Genomic DNA, 16,800 nt, shown 5'->3' with positions numbered 1-16,800 from the left:
GTATATCTCTTTTCCTGAGTTATCTCAGCTGTGCTTCAGGTGAAAGTCTCTTTCACCAAAAAATACCTGCAAGACGGGGATGTCTTTATCTAAGAAAAGTTGTCTTTTTGAGAAGTGGAACCAACAACTGCTCTTAATGCTTACAGGATTCACAATCCTTTTTACTTCAACACAGAGACTGGACACTCCTGGACTATTTGATCTCTAAGTAAAAACTGTAAAAAAAGGTTTCAGATATTTTATAGAATTCTTAATAAGTTGGAAATTTTTATGAACCATAAAAGAGTTGTGCAGCAGAGATATACATAAATAGAAAAAAATCTTACACAAAGGGGCAGTAATTTTAGCAGATTTTTTTTCCCGTTAACTACTCTGTAAAGGTCCTTTAAAAACAGAACTTCTATAAATCCATTTTATTTGAAAACACTGAAATATGTTTTCATCAGGTGAGAGTGTAAAATCAAACCCATAAAAAAAGTCAAGAAACAAAGAAAATGTTCAAATACATACAGACGAAATCAGATTTTGTGTCACTGAGATCCCTGTGGCAGGATGAGTAGACACACACTGATATTTTTCCTGGTTTCCAACTACTAAAATGCATTAAATCTTCTCTTAATGCTTTTCTTTATTTCACTTGTGTCATTAATAAAGTTGCTACCGCAGCATTCTGTGATCATGAGTAGACGTGAGGTACTCTAAGCAGTAGATAGAGTACAAATGGGGAATAATACACTTTCACCTGAAACATCTCCTTTCAGGGAAAATTGAAGGGCTGTTGTGCTAATTTCTGTTAAATATTATGCAATCATCAAAGAGACAAACGGCAAGCATTGAGGAAAACTCATGGTGTATAGACAGATGCTGCTATTGCACAGATAACAACAGTATTCAGGTCACTTTTGTGGAGGCATCTCTACTTTATGGCCTTTGTGTGGAAGGACACTCACACTTCTTCAAACATAGGAATGCAGTTTTATTCCATTCCTCTACGCCTTCTGTCATTTCTGAGACTGATACATCAAAGTAAGTAGATGGTGCATTCTGTCTTGGTTTGTCTTATCAAGAAATATAGGATTCTCTGACTTGTCAGAGTCACTCCAATACTCAGGAAATGGCTGTTTCCTATAGTTTCCCATTATTCTGGAAAGAGCTGAGTTTTGAAGAAGACTGTGAGCTCTTTGGGGTGAGAAGGTACATGTTCTCCTTTGAGAATCAGTATGGCTCGTTTGTGGAGCACAAATAAATGAATATTCTCAGATTTTTAGGAAACCTGGATGCTTGCTTATCTCCATTGTTTCTTTTATCCTCATATCTGGTAAATCAGAAACACATCCATGCTTGTTTAACATGCATTATACTTTTGTGAAAGCAATAGATGTAGAATCTTAACAATGGAAAATACCTTCACAGGCAAGGTGAAATGTAACCATAATTCCAAACCTTTTCTTGTTTTTTGCAGGATGAGGCTGCTCCAGCTGACAAGCAGTGCAAACAGGAGCCAGCCCAGGTCACTTACTCAACATCAGCTGTTTCCAGCACGCAGGAGGTGTTGTACATCAACGGCAATGGGACCTACAGTTACCATAGTTACAGAGGGCTCGGAGGTGGGCTGCTAAATCTCAATGACGCTTCTAGTAGTGGTGAGTTTTCTTACAAACTGTGGCTGCATGTATGCGTGCTGATGGGTATATTCCCCCTGCTGTACAGAAAGATAGTCCACAGGGTTCAATAGCCATAGGCTATTATCACATAATGAGCAGCAGCACAATCCTGCAAACAGCTACTGCTGAGCAAAATACGTGCTCCCTGCATGCTAGTCTCCCTCCACCTTCAAGGGACTAATACACAATAGGGCAAGACTGAACCATAGGCCTCCAACAAAGCTGAGTAAAAAAATGCCAGGTTAGATCTTCAGTCTGTTTGCATAACTTTATAGGACCTTATCATGTAGGAGAGTGTTCTCTCCTACACTGGTCACAAAAGGAGTACATTTAGTACATTTTTTACTCAAGTTTCAAAACACTCAACTCCATATTGTGTAACACAAATGAATTGACACAGATTTGTCACATGGTGTCACCAGCTACTTCAATTTACTGCAGATAAGGATCTGGCTTACCAAGTGTTAAATGAGAAATCAGCATATTCATTTATACCCTGCACTAAAAATGATATGGTAAATATGTGTCACCATGAGGTTGTATGTCCCTCTGACATAAACAAGTGGTGTCATTTACTTAGACAGCATTCCTTTCTTCTTACATTGGCATGCTTTTGTAACACAAAAATGTAAGCAAATTGTAATATCTGTTTGAAATTATCCCTCATATTGATTTTGTACAAATGCAGAAGAATGCCCTTCTGATAAAAAGGGTATTGTCTCTCTGTCAGAGAAATGTGATTCCTCTGGAAGCCTGAGGTTTTACTGACTCCCAGGACTATATTTAAAGAAATGTCTGAGAAGATGGAGAAATCCCTGGGGTTTTGCTCTGGCTCCCTCTCTGGCAGGTGAGAGTGCCAGTTCAAGTAGAGGGGCTGACTTAGGCTAGATGATAATTGCTCAACTACAGCCTCTACATTTGGCATGCTCAGCAATTTTCAAAATAACTATCAGGGCTGCAGCCTGCAAGGAGTTACTGGAATGTGGTGTGCTGAGGACCTTCACGTCTTCTTCCTCAGCCCCTGCCTGCAAAATTCTCAAGGGTCTGTGGATGATTTGTGCTAAGTTTTTGAATTTCTTTAAATAGGTAATAGTTTAGTTGTTGAAAGTCTTTGACTCAGTGTGAATGATGATTACAATTGTTTCCATACATATGAAGAGCACATCTGAGGCACTGAATATGGTCTCTGATCAAATATTTTCATAACAGTAAGACAAGCCATGGAAATCTGGGTTTGTTTGTGAAAATGTACAAGAACTTTAAAATTGTCTTTTACATTATGCCCAGAGAGGATCTGAACCAGTTCCCATTGAAAACAGTTGGCATTTGCTCTTTTACCCAACTAAGAGGAGAATTAAGCTCCCCATGTGTTATTTTTCAGCAAAAGCCATCAATATTGTCCTGGTTTATATAATCTTAAACTGTGAGGAATCACAACTGTTTTGTGTACTTGTTTTTCCCTTCAAACTTCTTGTAATAGGATACATTTTCATAACTAGCATTTTGCAGTGACTTTTGGGGTTTAGGCAAAAGTATTCTATCTTGCTTCAGCATGCAATTTTAAAAAATGATGCACAAATTAAATGCCACCAATTCATCTTGCCTTCTGATTAGAAGCTACATCTTCTTTGTACCTTTAAGATAGAGGACTTCAGTGTTTTTTTCACAATCAAAGCTCAAGACAGGTTTGTACACAGACATATTCTCAAACATTTCTTCTTCTTTGCCTTTCCCTATTTGCACTGGACAATTTTGTCTGTATATCCTTTTACTTTGAAAAACTAGTAACCATTGCACTTCTCCCATATGGTTGTACAGTTGGAAGGTTGTGCAAAGGTGCTCGTCTTCTCCACAGGGATTCTACACGAGCCAAACTACATAAGCTCTGGGAAGTAAAAGTCTTTGTGTGTCAGGACTTGGAAACCAGTTGTTGATGCTGACAGTCTAGTTAGATTGGTGATTTGTGATCCACTTGCCATTTCGGGGAGATCATTAGGAAAGTTGTAGAAAGGCAACTCTGTCCATTCCTTAGTCTCACTGACGTAAAACCAGCCAGGAGCCAACTTAATTATCTCTCGGCTATTAAGGGTAAATGACTCTGGCTCTGGTAGCTGATTTCCCCACAGGAGAACTGAGAGGACTTGGAGGCCAGTGTGATCTGTCAGTCCTCTCTGATGTGTCCATTGGTAGACAAGAGCAGTGGTTGGAGTTGCTGCTGACAGGGTCCTGACAGACCTCATAGGACCCTTGGCTGCAGTCATTATGCTGTTTCAAGGACTCTTGTTCCAAACGTATGCAAAGCTGTTAAAATAGTTAATGAGATACTTCTTCGGAGAACAGGATATTTACTTGTGAATTGCTTTCAGGAGCTAAGAACTAATTTTAAAATGCAATTCCTTTTCAATATAGTAACCTATCAAATGTTCTTGACACGTTTACAGATGTTCTCCTAGCGTAGAAACAAATACACACCTCAGTCAGAATGTGTGTATAAACAAATAAGGTCTGGTTTTTCTGTATCTGCTAAAACAGAAAAAAAAAAGAAGTTGCAACAGCTACAATAGCTATCTAAAACTCACTGCTTGGTTACCTATTTCTGGACCTTCCCCCACAGTAATATAATAATTAATGTCCAATTAACTCTCTGTCTAGTAGTCCAGCTGATGTATGTATTTTGTATTCTGTGACTCATTTAATTTGGCTATTTCCTCCATATAAAGTTCACCCCTACTCTGACCTTACAGACTTAGCTATCTGTTCGCCCAACTGTTTGGTGGCTCTGGCTCAGGGATCTCTCTCTGCCTGCTGTTGCAGTGCTCCCCTCCTCATGGGGAGGGTCAGTCCTTCCACATGGCTAATTACAGAATGACAGAGTCATAATTAGCTCCTCACACAACTGCATGGCAAGCCTTCATGAAACTGCTCAATATGAGCAAACAGGATGTAGCAGCTTGTGCAATGACCCCTGCTTTATTATGGGCTGGCAAAAAAGCAAGAAGGAAAAGACTTGGTCTTACAGCACCAAGGTGTCTGTTCCCCCTCCTTTTAAACATTTTTAGGCCAATCCAGCTAGGCTGGAAACATTCACCAAGCAATCTGTGGGTTCATAAAATCTCTGTCAGCCTGTACATGGGCTGGGGAGAAGCTTTTGGTCATGTTGTATTTGATTCATTTAGATGCTAAAGTAGAGCTATTCTTTGAGAAGGGTGGATTTCCACAGCTTCCCCCCCCCTTTTTTTTTTTTTGAGCTGTAACAGCCTTTTTTAAGGCTGTTACATTCTGTTCCTGTTACAGAACTGAATGGAGAATCTCCAAGGTGCAATAGCTCAGTGAATGTAAACAATTTTTCCTGACAGCTCTTACCAGCCACAAAGGCTTCAGCTGTCCCCTTTCTGTCATTACTTGACAGCTCAGAAAAGTGTCCAGCTTGAGGGCAGGAGGGTGAGGACAGGAGATAATGTTGGGAGCAAAAGCTCTTGATACCACCAGGAGCTGTTGAAGTACCTGCATGAAGCCTAAGCGTCCCCTGAGGGAGTGGGATTGGCTTGTCTCCCCATGTATTTCAGTCCAGTGGGTTGCTGTCTGCCCTCTCCTGATGACTGTCAGCACTCTCTGAAGTCATGTTGGGCTCCTTGGAGTCGTGGTCTTTGCAATTGCTTCATTTCCTGAAGTCCATTTTCTCTAAAAGTTGTGGAAGGTGTTTCTGCTGCCATAGCCGGGTTGCCTGGAGGTGATTTGGGACTGTTTGTTTTGCATTGTCTGGTTTTCTAGCCAGAAATGTCAGTCAGCTCCTTTTGTGTGTGTAAAAAGAGGGTGTTTCAGACTCAGTGTTGGGCTGGCCATGATGGATATGCTCTCATGTCACAGTAAGACAAAGTGTTGTGTCTCCATTTCTCTCCACAGATCTGCAGCCTACCTCTACCACAGCCACAACTCAGCACTGTATCCCAGGCACCACGAACGTCCAGTCCCCTTCCAGCTCAGGTGAGTTCTTTGCCTGCATCCCATTATGTTCACACCATGGCAAATCCTGGCCCCGGCAGGCTTCTCTTTCAGCCTCCTCTCCCATGGGTAGGCCTGCAGACCAAGATGGGCTAATGGCCCAGCTGGTAGCTGAGGGTCTTCCCCCACACTGCTGACCCCTCCCTGCTGCCCCTTTCCAGAGGCTATGCCCTCCCAGCTCTTCCCTGCTTTAGCCAGGCCCCCTACCCATGTGCCAGTCAGCCTGCATCCTGGTCCTGCAGATGATGCAGCCCTGCTGAAGACAACAGGGTAGCTGCAGGAGCCTCCCAGAGCAGGTGCTGCTGACCTCCAAGGACCAGCATGACTGTGCTGATCTGCAGCAGGAAGAGGAGAACTGAGCACTCTTGTCCTCTTGTTAATGAGACAGTAGGGCAGGAAGGTGCCTCCTTTCCACATAGAAAAATTTGGTCAAGTTGTAACCCTCTTTAAAATCTTGGCAAACTAGAACAAAACAAAATCTTGGTGGCAAACTAGGGGAAAAAATTGACAGATGAGAATATCCAATATGTAGCTAGTTTTTAAAGTGCTGTGTGGGTTACTCACAGGTTGGCTAGTCAGGATATACAGGTTAAATGGGGTTTCTGCTGTGGCTCCTCTCTCCAGGTCATCTTTATACTTCTGCTCCTGCACAGTCTAGTGTTCTCAGTGCTGGCCTGACGACATCAAAGCGGAGAGAGGGGAAAGAGACAGTTTGTCTCTAACACAGAGCCTGGAGCATGAAGAAACAAATCAAGAGTGATAGATGTAGGAACCTGGGACAGTATGTTTAATCCCATTAAAAAACCCAAAAGGTGGGGTTGGAAGAAGTTAAATGGTTTGACCAGTATTTTGGCAAAAGGGAATTTCTTGCTGGAAAATGCTGGCTGAATTTTCTGTTAAGACCTTCCCCACATTCCTCTTCCTCCTTCCTCATCATCTTCAAATTGTCAGACACGTGGCACAGGCAAGTACTACTCCGTTCCCACCGCAGGGATGGAAATTGAATGTCTGTGGATGTACTGGGCAGTATCCCACATTCCTACCTCGGTGCAAAGCTGAGGGGACAACTGTCAAGGCAACACAGTATACACCACATAATTAATGTCCTGTGGTGGATAGGAAGGATCTCATATAATCATTTAATCACAGACCACTGTGTCTCCTGATCACTGAAAATGAATGATGGCTGTAGGCATTTCTGTGTTTTTCATATCACTTTCCTCAGGCAAGACAGCATTTTTTTCCTGCTGTCTAAAGTAGCAGAAGATATGTCTTCCAGAGGGAGAGGTGTAAAAGGGAGAAAAGAGCTTAAAAGCTCCAACTCATCAGTCCTTGTTTTCTTGATTTCTCCTGGCACCTGAAATAATACTTTTAGGTACATACAGAGTATCACAATATAGCATTCTTATTACAATAAATACATCTGATTAAAAAAGAAAAGGTATCATACTTTGTTTTGTTTTTCTATTTTGTTTTATTGCAGTAGTAAGAATGCATAAAAATGTAGTCAAACATCTCCTCTAAAGCCATTCATGGGGAAAAAATTTAAGAGGAGAATAGGTGCAATAGAAAAGTTACACACAAGAGATTTCAAAGCACTGGCAAATATATTTTCTCTAAAAAATGTCACTGCTTTTTGCATTATCACTGATAAAAAGGTTGCTTAACTATTAATGAACATGTAGATGCTTAAGCACATAATGCTTTTAAAAATTATTTTTTATTCTACATTACTATCTATAATAGTGATAACCATTTTGAGAGACACATTTATTATTCTTTCAGTAGTTGTTAATTGTAAGATTGGTAGCTACCCAGTGACAACATACAATTCTTAAGGGAATTTTGCTGAGACAGTTGATAGTGTCTAAGCAATCAGTATCAACACATCTACATCTGACCCATATTTTGGAATTTAATATAAATCATGTTGGTAATGAGTAGTGCAGGAGGCAGTAACTAGTTCCATTAAAGTCTCGTAATTTATAGAAAAAGCCATTTGTTCCACAGTGTATTTAGTGGCAGACATTTCTAGCAGCTAATTTGATAAATGTTTGTCTAGAACATGAAGAGTGGGGTTTTTTTCAACAATTGCACCTCACAGGGGAAATTAGGTCAATGTTAACTGGACAGAGATAGTAAATCAAAAATATTCCCATGTTAAAGTGTCAATCAAGTAGCCTAAACAAGAGGCAGAGGAAAATACTTTAGTCTTCTGAAAGAGTTTAAAAGAAAGGGTTTGTCTCAGCAATTTGTTTAATCCACTGTTTGTGAGGATGTTGTGCTGTTATAGAAACAGGAAGGTGATAATTTCATGTTATGGCAATATGCCCTAAGAGAAAGAAAAAAATGGAAATAAGTCTCCTGTCTTAATCTCTGTGATATATGTTTCATCTTTACTTGATCAGCAGACATTGTGGGACCTGATAATGTTTGCAATCAGAACTTTTAATAGTCCTGAAGTACTACAGAATAGGAAGCAGTACGCTAAAATGTGCAGAAACATCTTGGAGGAACTTGACACTGCAAAATTAATTGCAAAAATATTCAGATTTCCCTCTTTACAAGTATACACTTTCTTCTTCCTGTGTGGAATGGCAGCTTAATAAATGATGTTAAATACACTAAATAAATAGTAAAGATAGTTATTAAAAGACATGATGGTGAAGCTGTTCAACTCTTTCCAGATTTAGTAACCTGTAGTGATGGCTTCTGAAGACAGAACTCTTAAAGTGTCCTTAACCAGCTATTTCAAGCCTTCAAAATAGCTTTGATTTATTTTTATGATTAAAGAGATATGATAGGTATGAGTAAGGTTTAGGTTTCCATGTTTCAACAGCTGATTTACATAAAATTACGCAGAAAAAATCTGCAGTACAAGAATGCACTTAGAGGTTGCACTTATTCCTTAGTTTTTAAATGACCAGGTATGACTGATGAAGCTACAAATAAGTTACAATATTTTAGTATTTAGCAGCCTGGCCAACCTTTGAGAATCTCTATTGCTGCCAGTGAGTGTCTATCATAGCTATTAAAAGCTGAGACTAATATAACACATGCTGGGACTAATCTCTGCGTGAGGTGTTCTCCCAGATGTAGAGGTTGGGGTGTCATAGGTAAGCTTTAGAGGTGAGATATAGGGGTCACATAGCATAATTAAAGGGGCTAAAATCCTTATCTCCACATGAAGTATGGCTTTTTTTTTGTTTGTTTTTTTTTTTTGTTTGTTTGTGTTTTTTTTTTGTTTGTTTTTTGTTTTTTGTTCAGTTCTCTAGCAGCTTCCCTTCCTAAAAAGGCATGGGTGCTCTCACTGACCGAAAATCATTGCAGTGAAACTTTTCTCTGTCCTTTGTATTTATTCCTTTGTTTTTGTATGTATTCCTTTTGTTTTTTTTTCTTCAAGGGGGTTTTCTTTGAGGGGGAAGGAAGATAGCACTGTGAGTTGTTAAGTACAAGGCAGGAGTTGGGGAGTGAAGTAAAATCCCATTTTCCTAGTAAATATAAATAAAAACATAAATAAAACCACCAAGTAGTTTGAAGAAGCTGGATGCATTAAAATTTGAGATATCTTATTTTCTTTGTATACAAGAGCTCTGACACAACAGGAATCTCCCAGACCAAGAGGATTTTTGGGTTGTGGTTGTTCCTTGTGTATGCAGACTGCCATCTGGCTTTTTCCAGTACCTTTAGGATGCAAAAATAAATAGCCTGAAGAATTAAAAAACTTTCTTCATGAAAGTTAATCTAGACATCGAGGAATACAGAACCACCCAGATCTTCAGACTGTGACTCTATAGACTTGTGACGATTTATACTGATTTGTGCATGATGGATATATGGTCTTCTCCTAGTTTTCCCTTCAGAGCAGTTCACCATCAATTTGTGTAAGGAGAACCTGAGAGGTATGACCAAGCACATTTCCATGTGTATTTTGTTTATGAGTGACATAAACTGATATCCTATTCTGTCACTTCAAATCTGGATTACCAATGAGAAAAGCCCTTCAGTTACATTTCATAAAATGAAATGATCTGCTGCAGAAGCTCTGTTCTGCCAGATATTGTGTGTGTGTGTGTGTGAGTAGGGATGTGTGTGTGTGTGTGTGTGTGTGTGTGTGTTTGGCAGTGACATGAACGAAAGCCAAGGAAAGAGCATAAAAGTTAAAGTAGGTTCATAAGGAGCACAATGCCCTCAATATGTCAGTGGCAGCTTTTTGACTACTGCGTCAATAAATACAGAAGTCTTTAATGGCTCCTTACAACCGTTCAGCCCAACTAGTGTTATGATTGGTATACCATTCTTCCCTGTGCTGGGTTAAGATTTTATTTAAAAATATCCTCTGAGATTCTTCACAGCCATCATTTTCCTGCAGCGTGCAGTCACACCAAGCAAATTCATGAAGCTAATTATGCTTAATTTATCCTTTGTACAGTGGAAGTCATTTAAAAGTCAATTAATTTATGCCAGTGTAAAACCAGGTAATACAAGTTGGAAGGCTAAGTGCTGCTCATGCTAGTTGTGTAGTAGGAAAGCAGATCTAATAGGACCCTTTCTGTTTGACTAGTTTCTTTTCATAGTCCCAGCTCTGCTTTTATTCACTCAAGGGGAGCTTTTTCCTTAACTTCAACTTTTGTAGGGACATGGAAATCTCCACATTTTTTATGGTCTCACCTGTACCTCTGCACAGATATATAAAAAAGAAATTTAAATAAGGTTTATGACCAGAACTTCAGCTTCTGGAAATCAGACATCTCTTTCTATTAGTATTTATGATTGCAAATCTGTGGTTTTGAATCTTGGAAATTTTGTGGGGTTATTTAGAAGAACCTCCACAGTATGAATTAGTGTGTTCCATGTTCTACAGTTAAATATGCTAAATTTTAAAATTATTCCAGTCTTTGCTGGAAAATCTTGGCATTGACATATATTGTACTGATCAAACTGAAGACTGACATTTTTCTTGTAGGAAAGTAAGATACATTGCTTTGGATATCTTGATCCCAGTTTCCAGGAGAGAATTAATATTAGGGTCAGTCTAGTCTGATCTTCTGCCTGCTGGAAGTATAGATTTGCCACACTGCCAAAATAAGAGAGCAGAATTTCCCAGATTTGCACAAAGTATATAGTTTAATAGGTATAGTTGCCAACTATATCCTGCTATATATATTAAAAAAAGTCCTCAGTCCAATTTTACCAGTCCAAATTTACACTCCAGGAAGAAAAAAATGTGTTAAATGGAAATCACAAACACTTCATTAAAGCACCATGCATCTTAGCTGATTAATAACTGATCACACAGCCAGGGAAATTCCACACAAAGCTAAAGTTCATGATGGCAGATGTTTTGCCAGTCACAGTAACCTGCAGACTGCCCTCAGAAATGCTGTCTTCCATATGAAGTATTCATGGTCTTGGGAATATTTTTTGAAGAAAAGTGCTAAGCATATTGCTGTGAGCTGCCAATACAACAGCATGGTGATTGCTGAAGAATCTCTTGTCAGTGTTCTGGCCTTACAAGATCCTTGCAATATGTTGCCAGCTGTATGCAGCCCTCACAGATGATAGTGTGCTCCTCACTGTGGCAGCCAGATTGTCACCAGCCTAATCTCATTCATGAGCAGCTATTTATGTAAGTGATCAGACAGCGTCAAGCAAGTCATGTGGATGACCATTTATCTACATCTGCAAGGGATTCAATCTGGCCACATGCTGATTGAAGCATAAAATGTGAAAATAACTGTCTAGAGAACGTAAGTTGGATTTTCTGTGATAAAAATTGCAAGTGTGCATATTGCCATGAAGTCCATCATGGCAGCTGGAGTTGGTGAGCGGCACAGGAAATGAATCTTCTGCCTGATCACCATTGTCAGATCCCAGGGCAGTGTTTGGGGTGCAAGCAGCTCACACTGTTGGAATATGCCCCTGGTGGGTAATTTTCTGCTGGCAGTGGACTTGCCCCTCATGTTCTGTAAGTGGGGTCTGTGATACATAAATATACATTGCTGTGGTTCCTGTCAAAGCGACTGGTAACAGAACAGTTATTGCTTATTTCTGCTGCTTGCACTCAGCTGAGAGCAGGTCCTACTACTCTGCATTTGTATCTACAAACCTGTGAAACGTCTCTGGCAGTCGAGCTGAAGCTTCTTTTCTTTCCCTTTGCTGTCTGCAGGTCCAACAGATCTCAGTATGAAGAGGCAGTTAGCAACCAGCTCTGGATCCTCCAGTAGTTCCAGCTCCAGACCGCAGCTGAGTCCGACTGAAATAAACGCAGTGAGGCAGCTTGTGGCAGGGTACCGAGAATCAGCCGCGTTTTTATTGCGCTCCGCGGATGAACTGGAAAACCTTATTTTGCAGCAGAACTGAGTCATGTAACCTTCACACCGGCCTGGTCTTATCTCAGAATTTCCACTAATGACATTTTGATTTCCCAGAGCACACACTTCAGTTACTGCACAGTCTTTTAGGAGAGTTAATTACCATAATGCCACACTGTTCTTGATCCATAAAGTGATGTGTTAAGGTGCTTCAAGTGAACTTCGACCTCTGGTGTTTCCGGGGTACTTTACTGTGTCCAGGCTATTGCTTTTGTTTTAGTGTGTCAGCATAAATATCGAAAAAGTGGCTAGAAATTAACTCATTCTAACAAGTGGAGGAAACAGAAGAAGCTGTGATGGTTTTTTAAAACAAGTGGTTCAAGATCCAAGTGCAATATTAGTGGAATGTGATACTGACTCATTGGACTTAAAGCTGCAGTATATGGCAAAACATTGCCAAATGTCCTGTTGCTACAGGGCACAATTGCAATTAAAAGGATCTTGTATTTTAAAAAAATGTAATTTTTATAAAAAATGAAAAAAAAGATTTTTGTTTTCATTCAAGATTTTTCATTTTTACTTTGGTAAACTTTTTCACTGGTCCTGAAAATGTTTTGAGGAGCTATTTTAAGTCCCCCTTTCCTCTCTTGAATCCCTGGCTGTGCCCTTCTCCCCAACTTCATATTCTTTCTACAATGAGTAACTCTTGATGCTGGATAATTTCCTCCCCTGTGTACTGTAAATTGTCATCTATGGAATACCTTCCAAAGGAAGTATGCATTTCCTGCATTCATGCCATATTCAACTCCATTCTGTAATATATTGCAGCTTTATTAGTGATTAATAAAGAGTTGAGCGTTTTTTAAAAAAGACATATCGTTGATAAAAAAAGAGATGATTTGATTTCTTATGGTGAGCTCATCTGACTCCATGATCACTGCTGCTGTCTTATACAAGTCCCTCTAGTTGTGATTGGATGTAGATGATGAATGTTAAGAGGTTGCAAGTGACAATCTGAAAATTTGCACTCTTGTGTGTATTTATTTTTTTTCCTTAATTTAAACAAAATTCTTACCAAGGAAGGTCATTGACACTTCTGGTATAATTTGTATAATTCCCAGGCCTAGCTAAAACCTGTACAAAACTGTAAGTGGATGCAGCTGCAACTGTAATAAAACTCTTCTCTCCCCTTCCCCACTCTTCCCAACCCCTCTATTTCTTATTTTATAATATTGATTACACATTAATGGTGTTTTCTTTGTGCACTATGGCAGGCTTCTTTTTAAGTATATAGAAAGAAAGGTACTTTAGTTTATGCTTATTGTACTATCTGTTCTGTTGTTTAGCTTTTGTTGAATAACAAGTTTCTTGTGCATTCCTAAATTTGCCTTATTTCATGTACAAAATTTTATGTAATTCCGTTTTTGACAATGAGTTTAAGGCATCAGTGATATTTTATATCTACTTGTTACATATAGTTTTCCAAGTAATGACTGTGATTGTGACCAAGTAATGTGCACTTTTTCTTGTAACTGTGGACATTGCTATGCTTTTTTTTCTCTAGTGTTTCTAGAATTACTGTTGCTTACAGTTATGTAAAAGAAAAAGAACTTTTGTGATACTGTTGGTGAATATTAATGTGAAAAAGCCTATGAAATATGAGTATTTTGGAGGTACATAGATACACAAACATCTCTAAGTTGTGGACTCATGTTCACATATTTAAATGAGAATTCAAAACCTGAGGGCTGGAATCATTTCCTCTGTTTTGTTTGGGTAAATAAACAGATTTCTGTGTTTAAATACATGATTGTGAAACATTATAACATTTAAATCGAATAGCATTTAAAGCTATAACTATTATGGTCTGTAAACAGGGAAAACGGCCTTCCAGTCCAATTCATGCAGCCCCTCCAACATAATTTTTCAATATTACTTAGTAAATCCAGTAGGATTGAGTAACTAGCATATATAATTTAAAGTTGTATTGAGGGAACACCATTTTGCCACTCTGTATTTGTTCTTCAAAAACTATTGAATGTCTTTTTAAAGGCCTCTGTTCTTGGATATAAGAATATTGTTACAAATGCTTGCCAGTTGTTGCCCATCACTTGGAAGGTGCATTTGTTTCTAACATCATCTCCCCATGCTCCTGAAAGCCTTCAGCTCATCTCTGCCATAGATGTGGGGCTGCGTCAGCTTTTGTCTCACCAAGAATTAAAAAACCCCTTCAGACCCAGGCCTTTTTCCTCTCTTTGGTTTTGAAATATCTACACTCTCTTCTGTTTCCTGCATGCCAGGAGGGGATGAAGCAGGTACCTCAGGCCAGGTCACTATGTTGTCCTCACTCAAAAAAAGCTCTGGCATACATTTTCCACAGATAAGAGTGGCAAATATGCCTAGGTTTCCAAGTTTCCCTGGTCCTGCTGTGCAGGGCAGCATGCCTCACACTGCCAACTAAACTGCAACCAGCAGTTTGTCCAAGAGGCTGTTTGCTAGCCAGCAGTCCTTCTCAGCTGAGCAGCCTCACCACTCTTCAAGCTCTTTTGCTAAATCCAGATAAGGACAAGAACCTAGAGAACAAGGAGGTAAGAAATTTAATTCAGTTTTCTGTCCTCTGTCTCCTCTTTCTTCTCCCTCTATAAGTCCATCTTTTGAGGGAGAAGTAGGAAAATTTGGGGTCACCATACAATATTCAAGGCCCATGACTAGTTTCCCCTTTTTCTAGCTCAATTCCCAGCCTACTTTGATAGTTCACTGCATCTTCTACACTATGTCTTCTACACACATCCTCTTCTTCTGGGTCTCTCCTCTGGAATATTTAGGGTCTCCTTCAATCATAGGAGCAATTAATGTCCTCTAAAGCCTTATACAGATACTTAGTAACTGTGTCCTCAATTGGTTTGTCTATATCAAATTCCATCAGACAAATGGGAGTTTTTATTCTAGAGCTGTTTCTACCCCTAAGTACTGGGTTTATTAATTTCTTCTTTGGAACAATCACAGATTCAATTATAGTTTTAACTTCCTCTTCTAAGAGATACTGCAATTCAGACCCATCTGTGAAGGAGAGACCATAAACCTCTGTCCATTTTTGTGTGTGAAAATCTAAATCCAAGCATTGCAACTAATTTTGTCATCTTGAATCCAGGTCTCAGAGCCACCTACTTTGTGTCTGCTTTGAACCTTCTAAGGTAGTAAAAGCACAAGGAAGAACATCTTGCTCAGGCACCCAGCAACAGCCTCAAGGTTATTTTATTCTCTCATCCACATCTTCTATAACAAAGGCCTCATTACCTCATTAACAGCCTAAATATTGCTGTTAGGATAAGACCAGTTTCTACCAGCATGGATGTGTCCACTGAGTATGACTGCTTAAGGCTGCCTTCAGAAAAGCATTACCCTTTTAGCCAACATCTTTATTAAACTAGTGCTTCAAGTTTGGTGGATGTCTCACTGCAGAACTTCATCAGTGCAGAGGCGCAGGTGCTGGTCCTTCGTGAGACAGCCTCACATCTTCCAACTATCCTGGAGTTTCTTTAGGAGTGGCCTGTCAGACCTCTTGTCTTCAAGGGATTGCTGGGCAGGGAGGGATGGTGGGAAAGCATCATAATGTCCATAAACTTCCTTACGGACTTAAGTACCAAACCTGACCATAATCTGAGTGTGTTGAGCCTCTTTAGGCTTACATATACACCAGGAATCAAAGTCACTAATCCATTCTTTGCCTGATTTCCAGAGTAGTTTTCATGGACAGCTGTGGGTAATACCTTTAGATACAACCTTGGGCTGTGAGAGTGGGCAATCTGGCTAGCTTATCAACTAATCAGATTGGTTTACTGCTTCCAATGCCTGTTGGGAAACTGGAGTCAGAACACAAGAAAAGAGATCTGGAGTCAAATGTTTTTTATCCAGATTGGCACCTTGTTTCCTGTCGTTGAAGTACAACACCATTATACCAGCCATGGTCAGTATCAGAAGCTACACAAAGAGTATACAGAGGTAAGCAAGTGTTTGATAGTTCTAAAGCAGCCCATCCTCTACAGAGAATGAATTTTCTGGATGAGGGAAAGTAGGTGAACATGTATGTGACTGTGGCTATAAAACTAATTGGAAAAGAGAGTTGTACTAAAGTGACTGGATATTCTTGCTGAAATGGCCTGAGTCACTGCTGAATACAGTGTAGGTGGAGGTAGGCTTTGTTGGTAAAACTCCATTGAAAATGAGGAGCAATTTTTCTTCGAAATGCCTAGCACTGTGTTAAAAGACTCCACATAAATTTGTTGAAGCTCCTCTGAATCTGGCTTTGAAAGGCTTGTGAGGCATTCATAATGAAGGGATGTTTTTCTGTGTAAACAAAGCTGATCTTGATAGATCCTGAAGTCAGGATCTACTCTGGCCTCCACGCACTATTGAAAAACACCAGCATGTGAAAAAGAATTGTGAAATAATGGGAGATATCAACCACCTCAATATCATAGAGGTGGTTACTGAATTAAATACATAAGAATGTAAAATGTCTATGCTGGAGAAGATCAGTTGTTCACAGCCTTGTAATCTGTTTCTTAATAATGTGTAAAACAGATAAAGATGTACTAGATATAGCAGGCCAGAAGAATAGAGCAAGACTACAGCAAGGCTTTCTAAATACACATCCATGGCCTACAATGGCTTGAGGCTGTGGTGGGCTGTCCCTGGCTGGCAGGTAAGTCCCCACCCACTTCCTCTCCACAGTGGCACAGGGAAAAAAGCCAAAGAGCAAAAGCAGGAAAAAAAACTGGGTCAAGGTGAGTAAGTGAAGAATGAAAATGAAAAAAAGT

At 39.6% G+C, this 16,800-nt stretch overlaps 1 protein-coding gene across 5 annotated transcripts in view; it reads left to right on the top strand.

Moving 5' to 3' along the window:
- The window catches only part of NOL4 (nucleolar protein 4), a 194,274-nt gene extending 180,487 nt beyond the window's left edge, over positions 1 to 13,787 (top strand). For all 5 annotated transcript variants that reach the window (XM_085572069.1, XM_077783765.2, XM_077783766.2 and 2 more), the window contains 3 exons: positions 1,463 to 1,643; positions 5,568 to 5,648; positions 11,836 to 13,787. In XM_085572069.1, the coding sequence (XP_085428195.1) occupies positions 1,463 to 1,643; positions 5,568 to 5,648; positions 11,836 to 12,029 (456 nt within the window). In that variant the 3' untranslated portion in view covers positions 12,030 to 13,787. The remainder of the gene's footprint in view (positions 1 to 1,462; positions 1,644 to 5,567; positions 5,649 to 11,835) is intronic.
- Positions 13,788 to 16,800: the final 3,013 nt, after the last annotated feature.

This window comes from Lonchura striata, chromosome 2 (genome assembly GCF_050655825.1).
Source record: "Lonchura striata isolate lonStrDom1 chromosome 2, ASM5065582v1, whole genome shotgun sequence".
NCBI classification, from domain to species: domain Eukaryota; kingdom Metazoa; phylum Chordata; class Aves; order Passeriformes; family Estrildidae; genus Lonchura; species Lonchura striata.
This window is presented reverse-complemented; position numbering and strand designations above follow the sequence as displayed.